Here is a 27,841-nt window from a genome sequence, read left to right as displayed (position 1 = left end):
TCCCTCTCCCGCCGTTCCCGCGGCCGCCGCTGGGGGCGCTGCGGGGCGCCGCGCCGGGAGCGCTTCCCGGCCGCCGCTGCGCTTCCGGGGCGCGGAGGCGGAACCGCGGCCGGGCCGGGGCCGCTGGAAGCGCGGCGGGGCCGGTGCCGGTGCCGCGGCGGCCTCGGGCCGATTCCCGATGGTGTCTGGCGGCTGCCGGCCCCAGGCTCAGGATGGCGGCGGCGGGGGCGACCGGCCAGGAGAAGCAGCTCGCTCCGACCCTTCTCAGTTTCTTCATCTACAACCCCAAGCTGGGGCCCAAAGAGGGAGAGGTACCGGGGGGACGTCGCGCCCGGGGGTGCGGGGAGGGCGCGGCGGTCCGTGCGTGCCCGAGGCGCTGGCCCTGCGGAGCGGCCCGGACAGAGGCGGTGGCAGCTGCGGCTTCCCCGGCCCGCGGCCCCGCATCCCTGCCCGGCATCTGGGACCCCGCGGGGCCGGGGACCGCTGCCGCCCCACTGGGGTCTGTCACTGCTTCAGAGTGACCAAACAGTAACCAGAGGTGTTGTCAGAGCCGGGCGTAGGTCGTAGATGGGGAGCTGGACAGTCAGCAACTGTTTTACTGATGCTTTAACTTTGTCTAAAAATAACTTTCTCGACGTAGATACAATATGGTAGAAAGGTTACTGTGTAACTTAGTTACAGTCAAATTACTGCTGGTGTTTATTCACTGTGTCCCTTGGTAAGGAGAGTGCAGAAGCTCTAGGTGACAGCTGTAGTGTCATGCCCAGCTTTAGCAGTTCCTGAGCAGAGCAGTGCACTTACATACTTAGTGGCAGGATAGGAGGCTGAGCCTGCTCCCGGCTCGCTCCTGGGGACCCCAGACCGGGAGGAGCTGTTGTTCCGCTGCTGGGTGCGGTGCGGCTCGCAGGGACCCAGCGGGCAGGGGACCGGGCCGGCCGGAGCCTCCCGGAGCTCGGCAGAGCCCCGTGTGAGGGGCGGAATAATCCGCTCGCCGGGGTGGGCTGGCTGGGAGCAGCTCTGCAGAGCAGGACCAGGGAGTCTGTGAACAGCAGGTCCTGCGTGAATCAGCAGCGAGCCTCGTGGCTGCGGGAGGGAGGGAGGCTCAGCAGGTCCAGCCGAGCCAATGCTTCCCCTCTGTCCGGCGCATGTGAGGTTACTAGTGGGTGCTGTGTTCTTCCAGGGGATCCCAGAGTAGGAAAAATACTGGCAAACTGAAACAGCCTAGTGGAGAACCCCTGAGTCAGGGGGTGCAGTCTGTGGCGTAGCACAGGAGCCTTTGATAACTGCATTTGTGCAGCCTGGAGGAGAGGCAGTGTGGAAGGGGGCAGAGAGCAGTCTCACCTGCCTGAAGGGTGGTGGTAGATGATGGAGTCTGGTTCTTGAAGTGAAAGAATGAGGATGGATGGAGGGAAATTCTGATGAGATAGAAAAAAAATCCTTCACGGTGAAGTGATCCAACATCAGAGCAGGGCTGGAAAGTTGTGGAATTCCCATCTCTGGAGGTATTGAACACATGACTGGACAAGGCCTGGAGCAATCTGAGCTGCCTTTGAAGCTTGTCATGCTTTGAGCTGGCTTTGAAGCTCGCCTTGCTTTGAACAGGCCCAGAAGTAACTGGGGCCTGTGATCTCACTAGCCTTCAATTTACAAAGCATTTTGACATATCGTGGGATGATTGACTGCTGAAGTGTGCTTAATATACCTTTTATCCCTTATTACAGAAGCCCATCTTGGTACAAAATAAAATTCTGCCTAGGTTATTAAGGGATTAAAAAACAAGCAAACCATGAACTCAATATTCTTTGATTTTTGTTAAGATGCATTTGCTTGGATTTTTTTTTTCAAATTTTAGGAAGAAAAGAAGATTCTGTTCTATCACCCAAATGAAGTAGAAAAGAACGAAAAAATTAGAAATGTGGGGCTGTGTGAAGCTATAGTGCAGTTCACAAGGTAGGAAGTCTGATTGCATGGGTGATTGTTTTGGCACAAGCACTGTATTTTAAATATCTCAGTTATGTATCTTCTTGTGTGAGTGTGTATACATATCTACATCTACTTATATGTTTTCTTTCCAGGACCTTTAGCCCAACAAAACCTGCAAAATCCCTACATACCCAGAAGAATAGACAGTTTTTCCATGAACCTGAAGAAAACTTCTGGATGGTCATGGTACTTATGCACGTGATATGCATGTTCCTAAAACACCATCCTGCAATGTTGTCAATGCATTCTGCATTGTCTCATACCAGCCTGTTCCACTTCCTAGGTTGTACGGAATCCCATAATAGAAAAACACAAAGATGGAAAGCCAGTCTATGAATATCAGGAAGAAGAATTGCTGGTAATAATGAACTTTCCTTTTTTTTTAGTGAGTTATGTTGTAATTTTGAGAGTACTTACATCCAGAAATATCTTAGTTTAATTCTTCTTGAACTGCTGTGAAATTGATTTTATATGTATCTATACCGATCTTCATAAATGGAAAAAGGCAAAGTACTTTTCAGTAAAGTTTAAAGAAGAGCACAAGACAGAGAATTATCCAGAGAACAGCTCAAGATCATTCAGTAAACGCTGGTGAAATATACAGCTGTGAGACTTTCAGCTTGGAGTAGATGAATATTTCTTAGGATCTGTATGTTTAATTAAGTTCTTAAATCTATGTATTTTTATTAGGTGCCAGTATACATGTCACTACTTGCTCAAGACTGCTAGTAATATTTACTAATAATCTGGAAAACCAAAAAAGCTCATAACTATGATGGGATTTCTTGTCCAAGCTGCAGAATCATTATGTCTGTTCAAGGGTGGGATAATAATAAAAAAGCTGGTTAGTTATCCTGCCCCTGTTCATTACAGTGTGCATTACTTTTGTTCCTCTCTGTGTCCTAAGGAAAGGATTGGAGTCCTAGGAACTCTATTTTGCCAGATAAAATGATCTTTTTCTGGACTGGGTTAAGATGTCAGCCCCATAAAACCTGCTGTAGTGTCCCACATTCTTCAACCTTTGATTTGGATGAAGAGAGAGCTGTCAGAAAGAGGATCATTTTCACTGACCACTGGCCTCAGGGAAGGGCAATGTTTGTAACTGGAATCCTTGGCATGAGTTCTGAAGGTGCTTTTGGTACTAAATGTGATGGGGGAAGGGACTTCCTTTATTGAAATCATACTTTATAAGTACAGAGACATTTCTAGATGCTGACTGACGATGCCATTTAACTTTTCAGAGGTTGATTTCTCTGATTTGTGTTTTTGCTGGCTCTTTGAAAACACATGTTATGTGTAGCTCAGCCAAAATACTTGTAATTCTGCCTCTGCTCCTACTGATGTGCTGCTCTCTTTCCTGCAGGACAAGGTTTATAGTTCAGTCCTCCAGCAGTGCTACAGCATGTACAAGGTAGGGTTAACACTGGAGGCTCGAGGCCTTTTACAAGAGCATGAGATACTTCCATGACACATAAATGCTTGCCTCTGCTGCCATTAATACCTGGCCTCTGCAAATCTAAATGTTTTATCAGTAAAGAAGTGATACATTTAGATTGATTTGGAGTATGTTAAGGAATGGGAGTTGTGTTCTAATCTATATTCATAACCAAATTACAAGAAATCACTGTAAATGATTACCCAACTAACTGATTTTTTCTCTTTAAACTGTTAGCTTTTCAATGGCACATTCCTGAGAGCCATGGAAGATGGGGGTGTGAAAGTGCTAAAGGAGAGACTAGAGAAATTCTTCCATCGGGTAAGACCTCATTTTTCAGGCACATACTGTGATTCTGCACTGGAAATAAAATAAAAAAAGTGGCAGCAATGTGACTGTAAAACACAGGCAGTGGAAAAGATGTAGAGTCAACACAAAGTGTGTGGTTACTCCTTTTGTCAAATACTTCCTGCTTTTTCTGACAGAGTAGCTTCTTTAACTGGAGTTGAACCACAAGTGTGGTCATGACTTGATGGAACAACTTAACTGTTGGATCTTTTTTCTGATGGAATTGTGTTCCTTCTTTCAAAGTTCTGCTTTAATGTTTGAATTGCTTACTGTGATAACAGTTTGTACAGACCTATTTCAGTGACTGTTGAAGATTCATTGAGGTTAGAAGGAATTTGGGGAGGTCATCCAGTTCAGCCTCCTACTCAAAGCAGGGTAACACTGAATTTAAACTCTCCTGCCCAGTGCTTTGGGTGGTTGAGACCTGAAAACATCCAGAGCTGGAGATTCCACAACCTGCATGCACAGGCTTAAAGTCCTTTTATACTGTGAAATAGTGAATAGATGAATTTTTTAAGTTCTCCCCCCTACTCCACCCCACCATTAGTAGCCAATCCTAAGAAGGCTTCAGGAAATATTGCATGCATTATAAGTAGTCTTCAGAATGTAATTTCATAGCTGATGTTTTAGTGAAAGGATAAAAGGCAAAACTTATTTTTCACATAAAGTAACTGAGTAGTCTCATCTGGCAGAATTTTGAGTTCCTACATGAGGAGTTTCATCACACTTGGAAAGTGCCTGCCCCCATTTTTCTTGTTTGCAAGCCAGGAAACAGAACTGCTGTCAGCAGTTTGTGCTTTTGTGGTATTGAGATCTCTGATAACGATGGAGTGCAGACACTGTGTAATGGTGTCTAAAATTTTGTTCTTTTAACAGATTTTTAGAACGGCACAATGTTGTGACAGTGTAAACAAAAGTACAGGCTTTGCTTGTGGATTTGGGGAGGGTCTTGCTTGTTTTTTGTAAGACTTGTGGTAGACTCCAGAATAAACACCATTGGCACAAGGAGTACCATGATGAGCTGGTGTGTGCTACTGTCCAGACTAAATTAAAAGTAGACCTTTGCAAAAAAGAAAGCAATAAATTTTTATTGCTAAAACAGAGAGACTTACCAGCTGTGCCAGAGGTCTGTATTTCTTGTGGGCATTCAGTAATGTGAAGTGACTGTAGAGGGAGCCATTGGACAAAGCATCTTCCACAGACCACTTGACAGCACGTTTGAAATGTCTTGCTAGAGGTTACAGTCTATCAAGAAAGTGAATAATGGAAATTATTTATTCCATTACACATTGAAAGCATCTGTTCTGATTTCTACAACTGAATCTGAAATTAAATGTCAGTAAGATAGGCTTTGCTTGCTTATACTCTCATAAGATCTTGAATTTTCCTTAAAAGCTGTTTTCATAATGATTAAATAAGAGCAAAGTGACACCTGGAATCACATTCATGCACTGACATATGGATCACAGAATGGTTTGGGTTGGAAGGCACCCTTAAAGGTCATCTAGGGCAACCCCCTGCTATGAGCAGACATCTTCAACTAGATCAGATTGCTCAGAGCTTTGTCCAGCCTGGCCATGAATGTTTCCAGGGATGGGGCAGTCACCACATCTCTGGGCAAGCTGTGCCAGTGTGTGAGCACCCTCATTGTAAAAACCTGCTTTCTCATGTCTAACCTCAGCTGAGCCTCCTTCAGTCCAAAACCCTTGTCACTATAAACCTTTGTAAAAGTTGTCCCCACATGAACGAGTGTGTCAGACAAGCAGCGCTGGAAGGACTCTTTTTTCTTTGATTTTAAGTCCAGATTGTTGGGGATTAGACTCAAATTTGTCATTTAAATCTACACCGTGGCAGTTTTCTGAATTCTAAAAGCCAACTGTTGTTGTTCTCTCAGTACTTGCAGACACTGCACTTACAGTCTTGTGATCTGCTGGATGTGTTTTGTGGAATCAGCTTCTTTCCACTGGATAAAATGACTTACTTGAAAATTCAGTCATTTATTAACAGGATGGAAGAAAGCCTGAACATAGTGAAGTACACTGCATTTCTCTACAATGACCAGCTTATCTGGTAGGTACTTCAGTAATTCTTTTGTGTGTCCTCAATTTCTAATCCTATGAGTAAGTGCCATAATAGAGAAGCTTTTAAATTAGTGACAGAGTTGGATCAAAATGAGAAAACATGAAACAGGATACCATTCAGTAAAAAAGGCATTGATCTGAGCTAGCTAGAGGAAAATGTGTGATCTGAACTGCAGCACAAATGTAATTTGCCTCCTTTTCCTCACAATGTGCTAGGAGTGGACTGGAGCAAGATGACATGAGAATTCTGTACAAATATCTCACGACGTCTCTATTTCCAAGGCACATGGAGCCTGAGGTAGCTGGGCTGGGGGTTTTGAGGGGCAAGGTGGTTGGGTGGTTTTGGTCTTTTCTTCCTGTTTGTCTGTTACTAAAAATACCAAAGAGAAATCTCTCTTCTCTCTGCCTCTAAGCTGTTTTTTCCTGTATGTTCTTTTCCCCCTCAGTTAGCAGGAAGAGATTCTCCAATACGTGCTGAAATGCCAGGAAATCTCCAACATTATGGAAGGTAGGTCTTGTTTTACTGTCACCATCTACTGCTTCTTCCCCCCGGGGCAAAACATTTGGGAGGAATGTGTGTGTTTTGAGTAGCTATTTCACACACAGTCCATTCCAGAGGGTTGCACAGTAGTTGATGCAATGTAAAACTTGACCCTTGGAAAAAAGAGAAAATGCTTCATTAACATTACTGCATATTTATTTTTCTTCCCATTGTTCTTAATGCACTGTATGACACATTTGGGAATTGTTACAGTCATTTCTTTTCAGTCAAGCACTCCAGAACAAGGTGTAGGTTTAATCTAGGATTTATCTATTTGTTCTTCCTCTGTACTCAGCATGTCAGTGAGGAATTCTGTACTTAAGCAAGTAGGCAACATTATTTTGCATAATTATGGGTTTGGACATCCTTAATCAGGAGAACTCCTAATTGCAAGTTTGGAGAACATCTGTTAAATTCAAGAAACTGAAATACAAGTATTCATCACATCTGACCTCTTGAATTATTTTCTAGGTTTCTTACTGGACCTTTAAATCTTAATGATCCAGAAACAAAATGCCGTTTCCCTAAAATATTTGTTAACACTGATGACACTTACGAAGAGCTTCACTTAATTGTTTATAAGGTATTACATTTTCCTCTGCAGTTACTCCACAAATTGGGAATCTATGCAGTGAAGGTGACAATGATGTGAAGTACTTAGGAATTGTATAGAAAGATGCATTATAAGAGACAGAAAACTGGCATTTGTAGCAACAAGCTTTAAAGCCTGAATTCTCTTCTCCCCTCTTCTGTACTCTGTACAAAACAATTATTTTGTTATACTAAAACAAAATACCAGCCTTCAGTTGCTTTAAGTGATTGCATGCCTTGCTTGATATGGGATTAGTCAATAAACCAAAAAATATTTTGTTCTCACCTTAAATGGGAGATTCTTGCAGATATCTTTGTATAAAGTGCATTTTTACCAAGTTTTCTCTTTCCACTACAATTTAACAGTTAACTGAATTTAAAAATCATACATGAATTTTAAAATCATAGCTAACCTGTGTTGTGCAGGACTGCAAAAAGGTTATCCTATTGAAGTGTTACCTTCGAAAAAGATTTTTAAATCTCACTTATGTATGACCTCTCTGAAGTATTGTCATTTATTTGAGTTAGTGAAAGTAATCTGTTGTAAATGGATTTTTTGCTTTTGTTTTATTCCAGGCAATGAGTGCAGCTGTCTGCTTTATGATTGATGGTAAGTACCTATCAGCATCCATTATTTGCCAAGAATTTCATATGTAAAATACTTTGACATGCAGCTTGTTTTACTCTTGAAAAATACTCACATTAATTTGTTATTTGAGTCTCTTTATCATGAGTGCTTTCATCAGTCTTTTACAAGTAACTTGTTTTACACAATAAAATTATTAAATACTGCTTCAGTTAGCCATATTCAAAATCACCCCTGAGGCTCTAATTGTGGGAGAAATTTGTCCTTGGACTCTCGCTGATGTTTAAAGAAAACAACTACAGAAACTGTACCTTCAGCTGTGGGAAGAGAATCTCACCTCTCCCTTTTCTCTGCCTGACAGCTTCAATTCCACCCACACTGGAGTTCTGCAGAAAACTGGACAGCATTGTCGGGCCTCAGCTCACGGTGTTGGCATCAGACATATGTGAACAGTACAACATCAACAAGAGGATATCAGGGTTTGTACCACACCTCTTCTCCTGCTGCATTCCCTCATTGATGAAAAGTTAGGTTAAATGAACTGCTTCAGTAATGGTAACATGAGCCCAAATTTTGAAAGCATTAATGGTGTACTTAAAGCAATGCTTGTCTACTTTTCTGCATCTTAAGTGTTTATAAAGTGCACGTTATTGCATATTTGGGTTTCCCTGAAGTAGCAATAGATGTTACTAATTTAGGAACAAATGTTTATTGTCTGGCTGAAATGGGAATTTTAGTGAGTAAGTTGTTTGGTTGCAGTGGAAGCTTTACTGTGGAGGACTTTTCCAGAATTACTGCTTCTTGAAGTGTTGCCATGTATAATAGGTGAGGAAAAAAAGGTCTTTTATTTTTCTGTTTTGCAGAACTAAGGTAATTACTTGAGGGGCAAAAAGCAGTCAAAAGAAAAAGGATGCTAATGCTTTGGAAAATATCTTTCACTTAGAACTACAGCTTGACTTGCAATAAAATTGCATTTATTTTTTGAGAGATTGTTAGTTGGGGAAGCAAGAACAGCATCCCATATGGCAACATAAAAGGAATTCAACCAAAGAAAGGTGTGTGAGTGAACTCAGTTAGTGGTACCATCCCAAATCAGCAAAATCGCACAGGATAGAATAGGATGTACTTGAAATTGTGCCAATCTACTAAATCATTAAACTTGGGCTTTTTAAATGTCATCTGGGACTGGCTTTGGCAGCTTTAACTCTTTAAAAGTTTAATGCCATGGTGTCCTGAAAACATGATACAGTTCCTTGACACTAATGCATGTGGGTGACAGAGAGCAGGGGTATCTGGTTGTTTGCTGAGGTGAGCAGTGTCATCACAGTATCTCCTGCTTCTAAATAATGCATTGCCTCAAGTACCAATTGCTGCAGCCAGTTTTTGGTCACTCTGAATGTGTTATGTCTTCTACAAAAAATTACAGCTCTAGGTTTTTATATTAACTTCATAAAAGAGGAAATGGAGGAAGACAGCCAAGGCAGGAGTTTGAAAATAGTCTCTTGCTTGGCCCACACAAATGATGTGGGGGGAAATCTAATTGCCTGGATCAAGAAAGAGTTTGTTCTCTTGGTTGTAACAAATAACAAAAACATGAATAGAAGATGACTTATTGCTCAAATTAAAGACCCAGGATCCATTCAGATCAGCTTTGACTGGCATAAGGGAGAGCAGCAGGAACAAAATGGGGCCAGGAAAAAACAGCTCATTAGAAAAATGCAAATTAATTACTACTCTGAAGTAGGACAAGGCCTTCAGACTCCCCTGTGTGTGTTTACTGGCAGCATGAGTGGCAGAAGGGGAAATACTGGCTGGTTCTGCAGACTCAGTTGTCTTTTGGGGTTTTTTTAAGTGTGTTAAAATGAATTTCAATCTCACAAGTCTCTTCAATGTGAAGATAAGTCCAGGCTGTGTAAGTTAGCTTTGCACTGGCTTTCTATCCAGTCTCTGGGAAGCCTCTGCTTACAGAGCACGTTGGTATTCACAAATCACTTTTATTTTCTTTGTAAATCTTCCTAGGGCTGAGAAGGAACCTCAATTTAAGTTTATCTATTTCAATCACATGAACCTGGCAGAGAAAAGTACCATTCATATGAGGAAAACACCCAGTGTATCACTTGCATCTGTTCACCCTGACCTCATGAAGATTCTCGGTGACATCAACAGTGACTTCTCCAGGTAATGCTTAACTATTAAATAGTCTGTAACTCCTACTGTCAAGCAGATATTTTTTTTCTTTGCAAAGGAGTGGCCCTTTCCAGTCTTTTTGTTGATGGCTGGCTCTTCATGTTTGGTATTTTATGTTGGTTAGAAGTAGTCCATCTTAAAAAAAAAAATCTTCTAGTGTCCTTTTAAATAAAAAATTAAAAGAGGGCCAGGGCCTCTATCAAAGAAAATATCTCATCTATTGGAGGCTTCAGAGTAGTCATAGAAAATGGGATGGGAAGCACGAGAGTCTGTCTAATCTGGGACAGCAATGTAAATGACAGGGACACTTGCTTCTGCCTGTGTCATACCTGCCCTGACACAGCTGGTGGCTTCTGGGGGTGAGACAAAGGATGAAATGCAAACCTTGCAGTTACTGCAGCCCTGCTGATAGAGAAGATAAGTGGCTTCATGTCAAAGGCTATCATGCAAGGTGGGGGAGACCCTCTGTCATTATCAAAGTTAAGAAAGAACATGACAATGCTGAATGATTGGGATGCCCCTAACTCTAATTAGCAACAAGCTGTTTTCCCACTATGCTTAAGGACAAGGTTTCCATTTTTCTGTAAATGAAGAAAGTGTGTTTCATCATGGTATGGAAGTACTGGGTTAGTGACAGCTTTATAGAAGATATCCAGTTGTGGAGCATAGTTTAGGTCTAGGTTTAACAGTTCTGTGAAAGCTCAGTATCACCAACCCATCTCCAGCTTTCAGTATTTGGTCCCTGTGGAGCAAATCCTCATTCTGTGAAGTGTGTCCTTACCAGAGTGGAGGAGAGGTGCTTTCTCCAGTGTTTTCACTGCAGTGTTTGGCTAATGAAAAAATTACTGATTGACACATGTGGGCATGTCCTAAGCAGCCATTTCTGAAGCCTTTGGCCTGGACTGAGTGATGGCCAAGTTAGAACTGGTGTTTTCTTTGATACTGCACAACCACAATTTCTGACATTGAGCTGTCCTGATGATTACAGATAAAGTTGTTGAAGATGAACTTGCTGCCACCTTCTTTACTTTTTAAAACTTCTTTCAGAGTTGATGAAGACGAGGAAATTATTGTGAAGGCAATGAGTGATTACTGGGTAGTTGGGAAAAAGTCTGACCAGCGAGAACTATATGTTATTTTGAATCAAAAAAATGTAAATCTGATTGAAGTTAATGGTAAGGATCGTTTCTTATTACCTTTAAATACAGTTACTCCTAAAATGTGTGCCCCTAGAGAAGTAATACAACCCAGCTCATGAGCAATCTAGAGAGGGACTGATCTTTGATGGAGCAGGTGGGTTTGCCGAAGGTTTTAGTCTGCCTACTACCAGCTGTGAAAGGACAGCATAAATATTCAGCAGGCATTCTTAATTATTAATCAGTCATTCTTCCTCCTTCAATTAATAGAGGACAGCACTGTGAGCTTAGTTTAGGTGCAACCAAAAAGTGTATTACAGATGAGAGATGAATATATTTACATCTGTTTGTCAGTGATCCAGGGTTGTTACTTACACATTGTGGCTGACTTGTCAGTGATCCTCATCCATGGCTGTCTTGTTTCTAAGATGGTTTTGAGAATGATTTACTAGGACTAAGAATGAGAATTAACATGAAGATGCAATAAGCTTTTACACTGCTATTTCTCTAAAAATCTGTTTGAGTCTTGCAGCAATGCTAGGGCTCTCTGTGCTTGCTTAGACAATGGGAAAGAATTCATACCTTGCCAGGACCAAAGCCTAACAACCTACATTTTCAAAAGAGGAGTGAGTTGTGGAACCTGGCAATCTCTCTATAACTGTCTTTCAGCATCAAACCTACCATACAGAAACAGTGAATGTTTCTGTGCCTGATAAACCTAGGAAGTTTATCAATCTACCAAATAACACAAAGCAAAAATTTTGCAGACTTGATTTACTGTAACAGAATATCCTGATTCCTCCTTTCTCTGAAAAAGGGGTTATAATATACTTCCCTTAACTATATGTTAAGCCAAGTCTGCTGCTGTTGCAGTGTTTGATGAGAGGCACATCATTTACACTTAAACCACTTTCAGACAGTGGGAGACATCAGACTTGACTTTCTCCTACTGAAGAGAGAGTAATATTAAGTGTAATTGTACATTAGAAACTCTTAGGGCTTTTTCTGTTTGAATTTTATTAAATTCTCCCTGACAATCCCCAGGGTTTTTCTGGAGGAGGTTTCTGTAATATACAATACTGATGGTTTTTTTGTTGGTTTTTTTTTTTTTTTTAACAGAAGAAGTGAAGAAACTTTGTGCAACACAGTTTAATAACATTTTCTTCTTGGATTGATCTGCAAAGGGCTGATTTATTGAAGATGTCAATGTCAGGCACTTGTTCAACATGAGAAGTTATTAGTCATATTATTGACTGGAATAATGACAATAGTAAAGCAATACTTGCTTTGTAAGAATCAAAATTTCTACTAAAATCTGTAAACTCTGACCATAAAATTTTTAAATTTTAAAAATGTTTATGTGCAAATTAACTAAAAACCAGTCTGAACTCATCTGTACCATTCCATTCTGATATGTTATGTGAATATTTTGCTGAAAAATAAAACTAATAATTGTTACACTTTAGAAGCATCTGACTTCATTTGCATCGTGTAACTTCCTGCTAGTTTATCCAAAACTCTGGTGTTTCCCTCTGAAACCAGCAATTCTTGTGCATGCAGTTGAGCCATTCTTACAGCTTCCTACAAGTGTGGGTCTTCTGGGGTTGTTTTGGTTTGGGTTTTTTTTTCTTATTTGAAGAGTTCTTGCTTGAAGCTTCAGTAGTTCCCAGCAGAGGATTTATTTCTTTTTCTTTTTGTCAGCAGTTGCCTTGGTACTTGTGGGTGCTGCCTTCTCTGCCTCTTTCTCCTCAGGCTCTGCTGCTTGTGAGCCTCTTTTCTTTGGTGAGGGTTCTGTTTTGGAGGCCTCTTTTCTCAGCTGGAGACCTCTCCAGGAGAGGAGTTTCTCCCAAGATGACATGGCTCGTTCCCTGTGCTTGATATCCTCATGTAATGCTGCTGCTGCTTTCCTTCTTGCCTCTTCTTCTTCTTCTTTTTCAGCAATAAGTCTGCATGATCAAAATTTGAATTTAAGGTACTGTAAGAGAAGGGAGACAGGTTTCCACTGGCTAAGCAACTCCAGCTCTAATCATAGCATGAGCAGCATAAACTGCCACAGTGTAGAGAAGCAGAAAGTCTCTAATTACCCCCTCAAGTCCAAAAATGTCTTATAACTGTCTTTACACAGAGCAGGAACCAAATACCAAGAAATACCAGAGCTAAGTTTGTACCCTGGAAGCAGCCTGTATTTGTTACTCCAGCCAGCAGCAGAAAGCACGAGTTACATTCTGTATGTTACTAATGAAACCTGTGTGAGTCAGTTTTCCAGGTACACTTTGCTATATGACTTTCTTGAACACACTTCTCATTTTCAATAATTTTGCTAGTGGAAGATAAAGGATAACAGTACTGCCAGACAAGATTCAACACTCACCTTTCCAGTTCCTCAGCCTGGCTCTTTCTCAGCTCAGTTAATTCATCATTCTCCTTTTGTTTTTCTTTTATTTTATCTCTCAGCATTATTTCATGGTCAAAAGCAGGGAATAACTTAGTTGTGAAAAAGATTTCCACCTGACACATCCAGAAACTAAATGGCTCCTTTTGTTCATCTTTATCTTTTGCTTCATCTGCAAGATGTAAATTAAACATGTTTATTTAGCAGGGCACTTCTATTTCAAATGTGTTTTGGACAACAATATTTCAGCTCTGATACTCTGCAAAGGGAAGGTCTGGCTTCTGCATGGTACAGAGCATGAAAGGTGTGAGACACTGAACTGAATGGGGGTGGCCCTTTTGTGTGGCTTCAGTGACTTGTCCCTGGGAATGGCACAAAAAGACAATGAACTCTTCCCTTTAATCCTGTGACAAGAGTCTTCTGCAGTAACCTGATGACAGTTCAGTGTCTGTGACTCCTGTGCACGGGGAAAGGGATGAACAAACATGAGCAGCTGAAAGGACAGGGGTGTGTGCCAGTGTCCCTTGTCCTGTCAGGAAACAGCCCAGGCCCAGGTGATGGCCCTGAACAAACAGTTTTTAGTTTTTCAGATGTGCAACGTTTCACCCATCAGATTTCAGCAAAAGAGCAAAGATCCTTGTCAAACTCTGTCCTTGGATTTGAGCTCTGTAGCAGCAGAAAACATTTAACAAACATAAAAACCAACCCAGATGGGATCTGCTAATCAGCTGGAAGGAAGATGGTACAGAAAACTACGACCCCCAACACAGCAAAGTGCTCTTACTGAACACCTCTTCTGCCTGAATGTTGGTCTGTCCTAACATAAGCATCTTATTCCAGCTGGTGGTGGCACACCACTAATTATAATTCTTATTTTAAGTAGAAGCAGCAGGACATGGCAGTAATACATTTTATTTGTCCAAGAGACTCCACAGACAGACTTGCAGCTTGAGCTTCTCATAGAGTAATACAAATTACAGCTTACAGATGCCCAACAAATTAAACATAGCATTTTAAAATTGGGGAAACTATGTAAGTCAGTACTTAAATTCTTATTTTATTATAAAGTTTCATTTTCTTTTAAAAAATATTTTAAATTTTTAAAAAATTTCCTCCAGAATTAATGCTCATTTACTGCCCTCTTGTGACAAGCTGAAATGTGCCAATACAAATAAAACTTCATAATTCAAGAGCTCCAAGAGATTTGTGTGTGTGTGTTAAGTCCTAAAACAGTAGGACTGTTTTACCTATCAATTCCTTTTCTGGACAGGAATCTTGTTCTTCTTTTACATCCTTGTTGGCCAATGACACATCATCTTTGCTTTCTCCAGGAGTTATGGGAAATGAGAGAAGAGTTTCTGATATTACAAAGAAAGAAAATGAAAATTACTCAGCCTTTAATCCTGTGCATGAAATTCCAAGTTTGATCTTCAGCACAAATATAGGTTGTCACCTGCCCTGAAAGTCAGATCTGGGTTAAAATACTTCTGAAATGATGAAAAGTTTGTTTCTAATGCAGGCACAATGCAGAGTTCAAGCTCCTGTTCCCATGCCCACATGAGTGGGACAGAACAGGAAGAATTAAGGTTTTAAAAGCCTTTAAAGCTATTTTTAAGGAAAAAGTGATAGCTTCTAATTAAGAAGCACAGAAAATTCAGAGATTCCAACTTGCCCAGCCATCTGTGTAGAGCAGGTATGGAAAGCTAAACAAACCTTGTCATAATTGCCAAACTGAATGGAGCTGCCCTCTGTAACTGCAATACATCACCTATTTCCATGATCAGCTCCTGTTTAATTGTTTTGAAAGTTGCAGAAAAATAGCATCTGCTCAAGCCACTTTATAGTTTTATAGCCACTTAATACAGTACTCACCCAGTAGAGAAGGTTGATGAGCAGGCTTTGTGTCTTCACAAGGTCTCAGTGGCTGGCAAGAAGTTTTAAACTCAGTTACTAAATGTCTGGGCCTGTGTTCAAATCACAAAGTGAAATCCCAAGGCCCTTTGAGTCATGCAAATTCCCATCTCCAAAGCATTCTGCCAGCCAAATGCATCCTGCAATCATGCCTATCTCAAAATATTTCTATTGCAGGAGTGTTTCACCTTTTCAAGTATTACCAGCTAACACTTTTCCATTGATAGCAGCCAGGCAAGCAGGATTATCCTATTTCAGAGCTAGGGGAAGACAGCACTACAGAAAATGAAAGCTCCTGTTCTTTGACCTGTTCCTCTGTTCTTACATGTTGCTCTACATATTGTTCATCTGCTCCTGAGTGTACAGCTCAGCTGCCTCAGAAATGTCATCATTTATGTCTGCACCAATTATACTTCTGCTGCACTAATGAAATGTAACACATGAAAAATTTTAGCCTCAGTACATTTAATTAAGATTTTTTTTCTTTTTCTTTTTCTTTTTTTTTTTTTACTATTTTAACTGGACCACTTCACTGTTCAACTGTGTCACTGCTTGCAGGGATGCTGCAAGGGAATGGGTGCATAGGGTGGGAACAACTGGGCAAAAAATGAGTAGTGGTGTACAGTGGCACTACTGGCTCACAGAGGCTCTGAAATTATCTTTGTGAATACTCCTTGAATTAATAAAAATACTTCCATCTTGTGCATAATTCCAAATAATAACAATTCTAATTCATGTCTTCAACTACTCTGTATATACAAATTGCACCAGTGTCACGGGCAGCATCTCACAACCTACAAACTCCTTATTCAGAAGTTTAGCAAAAAGAAAAAGAGGACAGCCCAACTGCTGGCAAGCAGCAAGGCTTGCTACACACAACAGCTGCAATGCCATTTTTACAGGACAATTTTAGACATTCAGCTCAGTGCAGAAGAGACATATCTTTCACCACCCAACCAATCTGTCAGTTCCCTTCAGAAGTACTCTGTGTGTATTTACAGTTATCTAGGAAAACATGCAAATATGTTAAAACTGTCTACACTGATGTTAAAATTTAAGATACAAATAAACCGAAAAGGCAGAAGGACCTAATCAAGTATTTGTTTATGCAAAAAGGGGAAACTGGTTTCCATGGTCAGGAAACAGAACATTTTCAGGGCCTGACTTCACTCTCTCAGTGGACACACTGTAACAGTGAACAGGTCTGCATCAGCCTTACCTGGGGTGGAGAATGTTCTGTGGGAGACACAGCTGAGGTTTCCTTGGAGCACTCCTTGATTTCAAAGCTACTTCTTTTCTGGTTGTCTTCAGCTTCTTTCTTCAGGATCATATCCTCAGTAACATACACCAATGCACATTCAAGAAGAGCTTCAAAAAATTCTAGAAAAACCATCTAGAGTAAAACAAAGGCAGTAGTAAATTAGTTCATTTTTACAAAATCTCTTCATTAACAGGCCTATGTACCTGAGCAAGCAAAGAACTCAGAAGTGGTAGTGAAGTCCCCCTGGCCTCATTTATCTAGTCAAACATCCCTTTTTCTGAAGAAAAACTGAGAGCAGCCAAAGCTCAAAAAATTCAGGAGAGGATATGATGGGTTGTACTTTATACAAGTTATACTGAGCTAAAACACTGCACTGATTTTTGTTGTATCTGGAGCTATGAGAAATCTCTCTAACAAGTAACTCACAACTACAGCTATTACCTAAACATCATATTTTAATTGCATGAGATGCTGCTAGAAACCTCAGGAGTGGGTTTATAATGGATTCCTTAGTAAGACTTACACTGTGTGTTCAGCTTATCAGATCCTGTTTAACACAAATTCAGTTTTGTTTGCAAGAGACTGTTGCTGAGTAAGAGTTAATTCTTTAAGGGTGAAAACCCTCTACACTAGGCCAGTTCTCAGGTAGCACAAGAGTCTCCCACAGTCACTATTTGACCTCACTGAGGTGGCAGCACCTCACATGTCACTAATCAGGTTTCTTGCATCACCAGATTTTCAGGCTCAGTGGGTTCACGCCTGAATTACTGATCCACCTTAACAGCCTCAGTGCAGTGACTAATCCCTGTGATCACTGCATATCCATACTGCCAGGCAGCTCCCCACTACCAGCACTCCATGGAAAGGGATTTCCCTGCATGGATTATGGCACTCCTAAGGACCTTTCTGAATGCTCAATGCTGAGACTGTGCTAAGATGAGGTAATTAAGAAAAAACATAGAAGTACATGAGCTAAACTAAAATATATAAGCAGAACAAAGGAAAACAAAGGCTGAAGTTTTACTTTATTTTTTAAAATAAATTAATTCATTTTCCTTCTCTTCCAGCAGGTAGGACAGCATTTGCAGTAGTTCTTAAAAGCAATTTTAACTGTTCCTGTAACAACAGACCATGGGTTTTTTCCATACACACCTCCAGCTCCAGGTTGACACCATGGATGGCAGGTAGGGAGGCACCAACTTTGACAAATATTCCCAGAACTCTTGCAGCAGTTAATTGTTCGCTGAGAAGTTTAAAATCCTGGGTAAGAATAAATATCACATGTTAACAGCACTTAAGGCATGCCCCACATGGACCTAATCTACCTCCCTTTCAAGCCTTTGCCAAAATTTGTAGTGGTTTGAAATGATACTTCCACGTATGTAATTAGCAGCAGAAATTCTAGTCCTATTGAAGCCAATTTTCCCTAGACTGCAAAAGCAGTGTTACAAAAGAACTTGAGAAAGCTCATAAACAAAAATACAAAAAATTACAACTTTGCCATCTGATCTTTTCTTCATGAAAAAATTGCTCAGATTTATAAAGTGAAGCATCCAAACCCTAGGCATATCAGGGGGAATTGTTCTCTACCTTCATAGTAATTTTGATCTGTCCCCAAATTACTGAATTTTAGTAAAGAAGCTCATGCTCTTATTGTAGTAAATTATTGAAACGGCTTATGGTGTTATTTCAATAGCTGTCAGTCTTTGAGTTCTAACAATAGGACATACTCATATATACATTTTACAGATGGGGCAGAGGGAGACACAGTGGGGATCAGGAAAAATATTTATATTCCCTTAAACACATTTGTCTAGGATTTGATAAGAGTAAAAAATTACAATTCAAGTCCTGAAAAAGTGCATAAATAACAGTAGAACAACTGTTCTTTTACTGCTGCTTGGACAGTTTGCACAAATAACCTCACTCCCACTTTCTCAACTGTGCAGAAGCCACAGGGACTATTTTAAAAGGCTCATATAAACTGAACAAAGAAAGCACATCTAATCACACAAAACAAAGCAAAATTAGACTCTTACGTCCAACATCCAGAGGAATTGCCTCAGCTTCACTGTGGAGTCAAATGGAGCTCTGGGACACAGTCTAGAAAAGTCTTCGTATATATCACAGCATTTCTCAAGGTAGCTCATGGCAAAATATGAGAATTCTTTACTAGAATATAAGATACCTTTCAAAATGAATTGGGAAAAAATAACATTAACAATAAAACTGCAATGCATGTGATACTAATTAATGAATTCTGCAAAGAAGAAATCGCATTGCTTACCTTGGACACAACAGGCAGAGGGCAGAACATTCCTGGACATCATTTCTAAGAAACATTTCTTCAGATTAGGAACTTCATCTCTGCAGTTGAAACAAAACCACTCTTGTCTGGGAAGAGTCAAACTGATTTCACTGAAATAAATTTCACTAAAAGATGAAACTTACTTGTACTGTTTATGATAGATATGAAATGCCAGGTGAACAAGGTAGGATACAAATGTTCGGAACAGTAATATATCACATGGTTCATGTATCTTCTTAGGTGGTTCATCACCTGAAAAATTTTTTAAAAACCAAATTTCTACTGTTCTCATGTATATTAAAATGCTTCTAGGCATATTGATTTTTCAGCCCTTCTTATCCTCTCCATCTGCACCTATGACAGTGTAACAACACTCCCAGAAGACTCACACCAGACAATGCAGCACTTCCAAACAAATTTTAAGGGAGAACTGTCCACCTGTAGCTGGATCTTGGACAATTCTCTTTCCAGAAATGCATCCACTCAGCATATATAGAAATTAAAGAGGATTCAGAGTTGGAGTTAAACCCTTCACATACTAAGGACAGTGCAGGACTAAAGGGATTTGATTGATTAACTGGCTCTATGGAAGACAAAAAAATACTACATGCAAACCAAAGTTACAAATACTACAATAAAATAAATTTGTTTCTCCTACGTCTCTCTCAAAATTCTCTCTCTCTCTCTTAAAGAAGACCAGGGGTGAATATTTTGAACAGATGGCTCTTCAGTGCAATTTTCTATGTTGTATTTTAATTTTGTATTTTCTCGCCTAAGGACCAGAAGTGCCCAGAGAAGTTTAAATTGATCCACTGAGAACTCACAGGCACAGAGGTATTGACTCAGCACCACTTAACTCCCAGAGCTGAGCTGCCAGGAGAACTTGCCACTCCAACTCTCCACAGCTTACCCTGCTCACCAGGAACACAAACCTCTCAACAGTCGATCTATTTCAGCGAGAGTTACAGAGGAGAGATGAAAATTGCAGTCCTTCAGAAATCTCCAAAACTGCAGCATAGTCAGGGAGTAAACACCGTCAGGAGAAGCACAGCCTAAGGTGCTGTAGAAGTAGTAGGCTTTTCTCAATTTTGAAATATGCCTCAACACAGCCAATTGTACCTGAATAAAGCAGGATATGTTTTCAGCATCATCTCAAAGCAATAAGAGATCAGTTTGTATTGATCCTGTAACTGGGCAGATAATTATTTGACCTTGCAACTTAGCATATCCCTGGCTAAGAGTTCACAAAAGCATTACTCAAAAGTAATGCTTCAACTCAGAAGGGTTTTGGTGACTGATAAAAATAAATCATCTCTGTCAGTGGACAAACCTCAGAGTAGCTAAAGCTGGTTGCTCCAGATATGTTAACCTATTTTTAATTGGCCTTTTCTAATGGAAGCTCAGAAGAGGCAATATTGTCTATTCATTCTTTTTGCTTTTCTGTTTTCACGGCTTTCAGATTTTCAAATAATTGTTTAATGGAAAAAGTTACTTTAACACAAATAAACCAGAGAGAAAATAGTATGAAACACAATACAGGGAAAAACTGAAAGTATCAAACAGTAGACTTATACTTGCTGCTTTTCATCCTCTCTGTCTTCTCTTGGGAAGAAGGCAAGCAGTGATGATACATCCAAATCAATATCTGATCCCAGAACAGAAAACTCTCCCAAGTCCTTAATGATTGCACTCCTTCCTACCAAGCAAATAAAATAAGTTAGAACAAACTAAAACAAAGCTTAATATATACACACACAGAAAAACAAAATGTGTATTATTCCTTCTTATATTACTGACTTGGAAGAATAGATTCCTTCACAGTAAGAAATAGAGATTTCACAACCAAGAGCAGAACAACTGAAGAGCAATTCTGTCAAATCAACCCCTAGCCAAAAGGAAATGCAGACATTATAAAAGCTGTGAAACTTTCACACAACAGTTCCATTCATTACAAGATGTGGTGTGGATGTGCCACATCACTCCAAGTATCACTCACAGCAAACACAGCATGGAAGCAAAAGCCATGACTCCCATTGCTATCTAAATTCTTTGAAGAAATAGGTCTGGTCCTTGAGTATGTACAAACAGTTTCATATTATAGTAAAATGGAACAACAAAATATGACTAAGTAAAATTTGTTTTGTTAAGCTGCTCACCAATGCCAAAACTGCTTCTTGAGCTGGTGTCTCTCAGGTTCTTGGCTTTCACAGCAGACCCTTGACGAGAAGGAGATTCCACAGGATGATTATTTATAAACTCTCCTTCAAAAGCATTACCATCCTTGAAGACAAAGATGCCCTACAGACAGATTAATTATTATATAAATATAAAACAAAGATTAAAAAAAACCCCAAACCACTAATTCTCTCAGTCAAATTTCCTTTTCAGAATCTTGGCTAAAATGCAATATATGAAATAAAATACAGCAAAATAATTTTTCCTACCCTCTTTTACAATGCATTTTGTCACCTATTAAATAGGTACACTGTTGGGATGAAGGACTGACTATATATCTGTTTGATTTTGAAAAGTATTTTCCCCCCATATAGAAAGACTTGTTTGTACTCCTTAGGTTGCATATGTGGCACTCCACTCAGAGTTTTTTCAAAAGTCTGTTTTATGAGAGGTTTTAAGAACTTCTCTGTGCAAGGACAGCTTGAAACCCATTAGCTCGTAGTAGAAGTGTGAAATTCTGACCAACCACTGCAAAACTCAAGATGCACCCATTGAACTGAAAATATCCACAGTGAAATATATGTCTTTGTATACCCAAAACATATCTAATCACAGAGTCAGCCTGTGTCCTTGGAAGGACTGCAGCTGCTCTCAGTGGACTCTCTGCCCTTTGTGTGGGGATTCCATCCACACTGCAAACTGAATGTAATTTGCTGTACAGAAATCTAGAGATCCACTTATACAGAGCAGAACAGTTTGCTCTGCTGTTGGCTGTAGTTCTGACAATACTCACCTTGCCATGCTTCTTATTATGCACCCACTCTCCATCGTACACTGCTCCATCAGCATAAAGAAATATCCCATGTCCATGGCGCTCCCCTTTTACAAAATCCCCTATATATTCATTCCGTAGAGAATACGTAGACATTTCCATTTTCTTCAAAAACCACGTGTGCATGCCAGAACCATGCTGAAAAAAATTTGTGTGTTTAGAAAACAGGTCCAGACTTTGGCAATTCAGTGAAATAAAAGCCCCCAGCTGATGGCTGCAGCACTTCAAAGCAGGGACAGAAGTAGATGCCACAGAGGTGCATGGGAGAAGCACCCAGAGGATGCACTGCACCAACACACACTGGAGCAAGCTCTAGCACGGGACTCCTAAAGATACCCACCCTTCCTCCCTGGATCCTTCTCCTGCAGTGCTGAACAGCCAGGTGAGGAACACCATGCCACAGAGCCAGGATGGCCCACAAGCTGGACTCCTTGACAATTTTAAGCAGAGTGAAAAAACAGAGCAACTAACTCGCCTTCTTTTTGAAACAGAATAATAAATGGAAGGAACTGAAAATGCCACAAAATTGTCTCCCATCATAAAACTTTTCCAAGAGGGAACAGTGTGGTCTAGTATTTTATAGGTGACACAGAAATAAACTGCCACATATACCTGCTGCTGAAATTGTAGCTCAAGCTAAGTCACAAACACTTTAACTTTTTTTTTTAATTGAAAAATGTTTATATTTTCCACTAGGGAATGAAATTTTAATTTTATAAGACTAAATCAAAATCCTTTAACAATTTGAATATTGCTAACATAAGAATCAATTTACAATAAAGAACATATTTTTGTTATCTCAACTGGCAAAAATCATACAAAGCTCCTTTGATATTGCACAGAACTCCCTGTTTGGCTTTCCTAGGGTAGTGGACAGATGCTGAACTAAAGAAGGGTTTCTGGGGAAGAAGTCAATACCTGCATGCCACACTCCCACTGTCCTTCATATTCTTGATTATCTGTCACCCATATCATTTTTCCATGTCCATGTCGCAGATTTTTCTTCCACTGACCATTATATATATTTCCAGATCTGTAGCTGCAAAAAACCAATGAAAGTTAATTCATACTAAATTCTGTGCTGATCTTATGGAAGGTTTATGTGAAACCTCATTGCTAATAAATTTATAATTTATTAAGGCTAAATAGAAGCATTAAATTTAAAATTGACTCATATGACATGGACACAGAGGTTTTATTGTAGCCACTGTTTACCTCCTATTTTAAATTTAGAAATCACAAAAAGCATTAACCAGCTCTTTTCCCCAAAAAGTCTTTGCCATAGCTATTAACAATATTTGTTTATATATAACTTTATAGATAAGTCATTTATTCATAAGGCAGCTTTATCTGCTCAAATCAATCAAGTGTGTTTGTTTGAATTGTGGTTTACCAAAGCTGATTTGGGATTTTGTCTTTAGCTATTCTTTTGTGTGAATGGTCAGTAGAAATACTGCACATAAAAATAAACTTCTAAAGGTCTGTTTTGTTATCACAAAGCACTTTGTACATTTTTATTCCACTGCAGAAAGCACACACTACTATGAAATGACAGCATTTGTACCCACTTTATACAACAGAAGAAACTGCAACATAATACACAAAAGTAAAAAATGTTGAGGGTAAGAACAAATGTTATCATATTTACCGTCTGATCCCCCATCCTTCTCTGACATTATTTACCCAATCACCTCTATACCAGGAGGTCTGCTCCTCGTCATAATAAATCTTACCCTGAAACAAGAGCACAGTCAGTTTAAATACCTAAATATTTGTCTACCTGAACAAAAACACCACATACACTTGTAATCACGTTTTAATACTTAGGGTCACTTTGACTCACTGTACTGAAAGCAACTGAAGGGATGCAATTAACTAAAGAAAGCAAGCTCTTTTGATTAATATTAGGTAAGACCTTAGAAAACACCAAGTGTTCAAAAGAAAAATCCTACTACATTACATCAAAGTCTACCATTTTTTCAAACCTCTTGGAAATACTTTAAGAGAGCTAACCTTGGCATGTTAATTACAGTACTCAGTCTGAGGAAGATCAGTTTTCTGACCCATTCAAGTCTTTTACTTCCAACAGTAGGTCTACAGTATTAACTGTATTCACAACCTCAGAAAAGCTCCCTAGGAAAAACAAATCTCTACACAGCATAAGGCCATGCAACAGAACAAAACACTTCTGCAAAACCTTTGCAAAGTAACACTTGCTGTTCCTGAAGGTATCACCTGAGCCCATGCTCTCATTTAGTTCTTACTGACCTTTCCATGTCTTTTGCCATTGCACCAATAACCAATGTAAGAAATTGGATGAGTACCACTCCTGAAAACTCCATATCCATGCCTAAGTCCATCCTGGATTGATCCTTCGTAAACACTGCCATCATTCCAGGTATAACGGCCATTATGCATCAGCACATTCTTAACAAATGTTCCCTGAAAGATTAAATTACAACATTAAAATCTAAGACTCTCTGTTTCCCAGCCTTCTGGGACAAGTCAGGCTTGTAACTGAAATCACTGCCACAGCTCTGCTGCTGCCACCTGTACTGTACCAATTACTGCAACTTTTCTACCTTCCTTCAATTTGCACATCTAACTGTGTGGAACTGTATTCAGTTATAACTTAAATTGTACTTTACCTCATACTTTACTCCATCAGCCCACGAGTAAATCCCTTCTCCATTCATACGCCCTTCAGAAAACAGACCCTTCAAAATGAAGAAAATAGCATCATTTGCAGATTTCCTCTTACCCCAGCTGAAGCCTACAGTGACTGTAAGATTTTAAAAGAGTGACACGTAAATTCCCCTCCAACTACTAGTTTCAAATCAAGAGTTTTAATGCTTCTCAGTGCTCTTTAGAGAGAACCTACTTTTTAAAAAATTTATACACTCACCTTGTATGTATTTCCTCCTTCAAAACATATAAATCCTTCGCCCTCATAGAATTCATCAACTTGTTCACCTTCATAGCTACAAAGAAAACAAACTAAAGATGAAGATTTCAAGTCACTGCCAATAGATCTAAATCACATAAACAACCATATAATCACATAAATGATCACATAAACAATCATAAATGACCTTTGATTTACCATGGTCTACACACAGGTCAGCTGATGTATCTTGTGTAGAATAATGAACAACCAGAAAATTTTCAATTTTTTGAAACTTCCTTGTAACATTCCACATAATTGTTGTGTTGCCTCAGACCCATATTTCCTTCAATTAAGAAAAAACCCCACACTGGTAGTATTTTCTACCTTACAGTCAGGCATGCTGGTATATGACACATTACACATAAACATCATATTGAAATAAAAAAGGATTTTGTTAACATTGCCATTCACCTGCTTGCTCAGGTTAGGGTATTCTGACGATATAAGAGCACCTTTAAGCATTAAAAGGCAGCAACAACTAAGATTCCATGATATATTTTCCTTCACCTGTTATCTGTATACTTTAACAAAACTTCACTGAAGGTGAACAAGCTGAAAGAATGAGGGTTTTGGCAGGCAGAGAGCAACAGCAGCACTCTAGGATGCAAGAAGGCAGCAGAATTCCTCATGTGTATCTCCTAAGGTGCTACTAGGTCTGAATAACCTGATTCTCTGCTCCACATCAGTGCTTGTATGACACTGGCTGCAGCAGAGATACCTCAATGAGAGTTCTTGACTTCACTGCTGTATTTGTAACAAGAGTACCTTTTTATAATCACTTGAGCAAGCATAGGCTCTTCGTGGAACGGGATAACAAGCTGGGCTGGTGGTTCCTCTACCTCTGGCTCTTTATCTGGTGCCTCTGGAATTGCTGGAGTTTCTGTGCTCAATGAGTCACTCGGCAAATCTAGCGTTGTTAAGCTACTCCCAGTTGGGGTGGCTAGAGAGTCTTCTGACTTCTCAACAGCTGCCTTCTTACCATCTTTCTTCTTGGCATCTTTCTTCTTGCCTTTTATCATAGCTACTGAATTGTCTCAGGGAGTACTTCTTTTCGGAAAAATGAAAATTTATTTCTGTCTAACATATATATTTTTAACCTATAAACTAGTTAAAAAACCCAAAACACAGACAACTACAAAAAAAACCCAAAAAAACCCCCAAAAAACCCAAAAAACAAACCAAAACACAAAAAACCCCAGAAAATAACCCCAAACCCCCAGTATTCCTGTGATTATTATAAATGCATGTATTAAAGTAATCTCTGTAACAGCAATTCAAGCCAGGGGTGTCAGCTTGTGGCAGGCAGGCCACAAGGTTAACAGGGACCAATGTCTGTGAATTACCTCCAAGTCTTCCATCAAAACCACTGTGATGGAAGTGTTATCAGTAGACCTACTTTTGCCACATGGAGATCTCCATCTTTATCTGATTTTTAGCAATTGGATTTAATTACATTGAAAAGCTGAAAGCCATTTCTCAAATATATGCATTTGGCAAGTTCTGGGAATTTACACCTGCACTACAGTTATTGATTTAATTTGCTTCCAAGTTACGATTTGCACACTGAACCACAGCACAGCATAACCACCAGATCTTGTGGTTATTTTGCCAGTTGAGAGCTACCTGAAGGTCACAGGGCTGCCCGCACAGCTGCAATCCTGTCACAGCTACGCTTGGTAGTGCAAGAACCCAGCCTGCGACAGCCGCAGCGGCGAGGCCTGAGGGACAGCCTCACCCGCCACCGGCTCCCGAGCGGGGAACGGCGGGGCCGGGCCGGAGCTGAGCCTTTACCGAGCCCTGTCTGAGGGGCAGCGGGGCCGGGCCGGTGCTGAGCCCTTACCGAGCCCTGTCTGAGGGGCAGCGGGGCCGGGCCGGTGCTGAGCCCTTACCGAGCCCCGTCTGAGGGGCGGCGGGGCCGGGCCCAGCCCTTTACCGAGCCCCGTCTGAGGGGCAGCGGGGCCGGGCCGGTGCTGAGCCTTTACCGAGCCCTGTCTGAGGGGCAGCGGGGCCGGGCCGGAGCAGAGCCCTGTCTGAAAGGCGATGGGACCTGGCCGGTGCTGAGCCCTTTACGAGCCCTGTCTGAGGGGCAGCGGAACCTGGCCGGTGCCGAGCCCTGTCTGAGGGGCAGCAGGACCCGGCCGGTGCCGAACCCTTTACCGAGCCTTGTCTGAGGGGCAGCAGGACCCGGCCGGTGCCGAACCCTTTACCGAGCCCTGTCTGAGGGACGGTGGGACCCGGCTGGTGCCAAGCCCTTCACCAAGCCCTGTCTGAGGGGCAGCGGAACCTGGCCGGTGCCGAGCCCTTCACCGAGCCTTTACCGAGCCCTGCCTGAGGGGCAGCGGAACCTGGCCGGTGCTGAGCCCTTTACCGATCCCGGTCTGAGGGGCAGCGGACCGGCGCCGAGCCTCTGTCCCGCGCAGGCGCGGTGCGGCGGCGCTGCCGTGGCCATAACAACGGCGGCGGGGGCCCGGGCCGGGCCGGGCTGGCTCCCGCTCCCGCTCCCGCTCCCGCTCCCGCTCGGCAGCGTGCGGCACCGCGGCTCCGCACCGACACCGACACTTTGCCGCAGGTTCTCGGCCTCAGCCGTGCCGGGTACCATGGGCACGGCGCTGCCACGTTGCTCGGAGAAGCGGCGCGGAGTGGAGGAGCAGCAGCAGCATCATGGCCGCAGCTCCAGCAGCGGCAAACGGAGCGTGAAGGGAACATAATCCATAAACACAGATTTCTTGGGTCAAATCTTGCTCCTACAGAACTGGAAAAGTGTAGCTACCTGTTTTAATGGTTTCTGATTGTACTGAGATAGAATTTGGACTGACCTGACGGGCAGTGCCTGCTGAGACAGCTTTTTGTCCCATTCATTACCAGAAAAATAATCCCTGTTCTTGAAAAACAAGTTTGGAATTTGTAAGGGGACAATTCTAATTAAAAGTAACGATGCCAGCCTAATAATTCTATTCAAGCCTTAAACATGGATAACAGGAAATTAATCATTAAATGTAATATTAAAGCTCTAAGACATTATCTATCCAAACTCAGCTTTGATATAAGAAAAAAAAATTAAACTTGTGTATAATTTTAATTTTTTCTAAAATTACCATAGATGTGATGTATAAACATTGAAAACTAA

The 27,841-nt window shown here is 40.9% G+C and overlaps 2 protein-coding genes across 8 annotated transcripts; one reads left to right on the top strand and one right to left on the bottom strand.

Moving 5' to 3' along the window:
* The first annotated feature begins 82 nt into the window (after positions 1–82).
* Positions 83–12,356, top strand: CCZ1 (CCZ1 homolog, vacuolar protein trafficking and biogenesis associated). The gene is made up of 15 exons (XM_064390928.1): positions 83–311; positions 1,853–1,950; positions 2,076–2,169; positions 2,267–2,341; positions 3,347–3,394; positions 3,656–3,739; positions 5,661–5,836; positions 6,064–6,145; positions 6,294–6,355; positions 6,860–6,971; positions 7,556–7,589; positions 7,927–8,044; positions 9,585–9,743; positions 10,800–10,927; positions 12,008–12,356. The coding sequence occupies exons 1-15, from the start codon at positions 213–215 to the stop codon at positions 12,061–12,063; spliced, it is 1,425 nt and encodes a 474-aa protein (XP_064246998.1). The 5' UTR covers positions 83–212; the 3' UTR covers positions 12,064–12,356.
* On the bottom strand, positions 12,060–27,150 carry LOC135281756 (radial spoke head 10 homolog B-like). Of its 7 annotated transcripts, none has more exons than XM_064390921.1 (20): positions 27,083–27,150; positions 25,480–25,761; positions 24,673–24,748; positions 24,416–24,484; positions 24,036–24,209; positions 23,416–23,501; positions 22,686–22,806; positions 21,729–21,905; positions 20,917–21,058; positions 20,335–20,456; positions 19,693–19,879; positions 18,904–19,012; positions 18,740–18,819; positions 18,492–18,640; positions 17,605–17,712; positions 16,411–16,584; positions 15,153–15,204; positions 14,528–14,638; positions 13,260–13,452; positions 12,060–12,834 (listed from the first exon to the last, which is right to left on the bottom strand). In XM_064390921.1, the coding sequence occupies exons 2-20, from the start codon at positions 25,731–25,733 to the stop codon at positions 12,567–12,569; spliced, it is 2,652 nt and encodes an 883-aa protein (XP_064246991.1). In that variant the 5' UTR covers positions 25,734–25,761; positions 27,083–27,150; the 3' UTR covers positions 12,060–12,566. The 7 variants fall into 7 exon arrangements, with proteins under 7 accessions (XP_064246991.1, XP_064246993.1, XP_064246990.1 ...); XM_064390923.1 differs by having other exon boundaries at positions 27,109–27,140; XM_064390920.1 differs by having other exon boundaries at positions 27,033–27,129.
* Positions 27,151–27,841: the final 691 nt, after the last annotated feature.

Source organism: Passer domesticus, chromosome 15, assembly GCF_036417665.1.
Source record: "Passer domesticus isolate bPasDom1 chromosome 15, bPasDom1.hap1, whole genome shotgun sequence".
Lineage (NCBI taxonomy): Eukaryota > Metazoa > Chordata > Aves > Passeriformes > Passeridae > Passer > Passer domesticus.
This window is presented reverse-complemented; position numbering and strand designations above follow the sequence as displayed.

What these genes read in the sequence shown, in the direction of transcription:
- LOC135281756 (XM_064390921.1), bottom strand. Translation starts at nt 25,733, where the DNA reads ATGATAAAAGGCAAGAAGAAAGATGCCAAGAAGAAAGATGGTAAGAAG. An exon ending in AGTGGGAGTGTGGCATGCAG is followed by an intron (nt 21,906 to 22,685) that starts GTATTGACTTCT and finishes AATTTTTTTCAG; the next exon opens with CATGGTTCTGGCATGCACAC. An exon ending in AATTCCTCTGGATGTTGGAC is followed by an intron (nt 17,713 to 18,491) that starts GTAAGAGTCTAA and finishes ATTCTTACCCAG; the next exon opens with GATTTTAAACTTCTCAGCGA.
- CCZ1 (XM_064390928.1), top strand. Translation starts at nt 213, where the DNA reads ATGGCGGCGGCGGGGGCGACCGGCCAGGAGAAGCAGCTCGCTCCGACC. An exon ending in TACAATGACCAGCTTATCTG is followed by an intron (nt 5,837 to 6,063) that starts GTAGGTACTTCA and finishes ACAATGTGCTAG; the next exon opens with GAGTGGACTGGAGCAAGATG. An exon ending in CAAGGCACATGGAGCCTGAG is followed by an intron (nt 6,146 to 6,293) that starts GTAGCTGGGCTG and finishes TTTCCCCCTCAG; the next exon opens with TTAGCAGGAAGAGATTCTCC.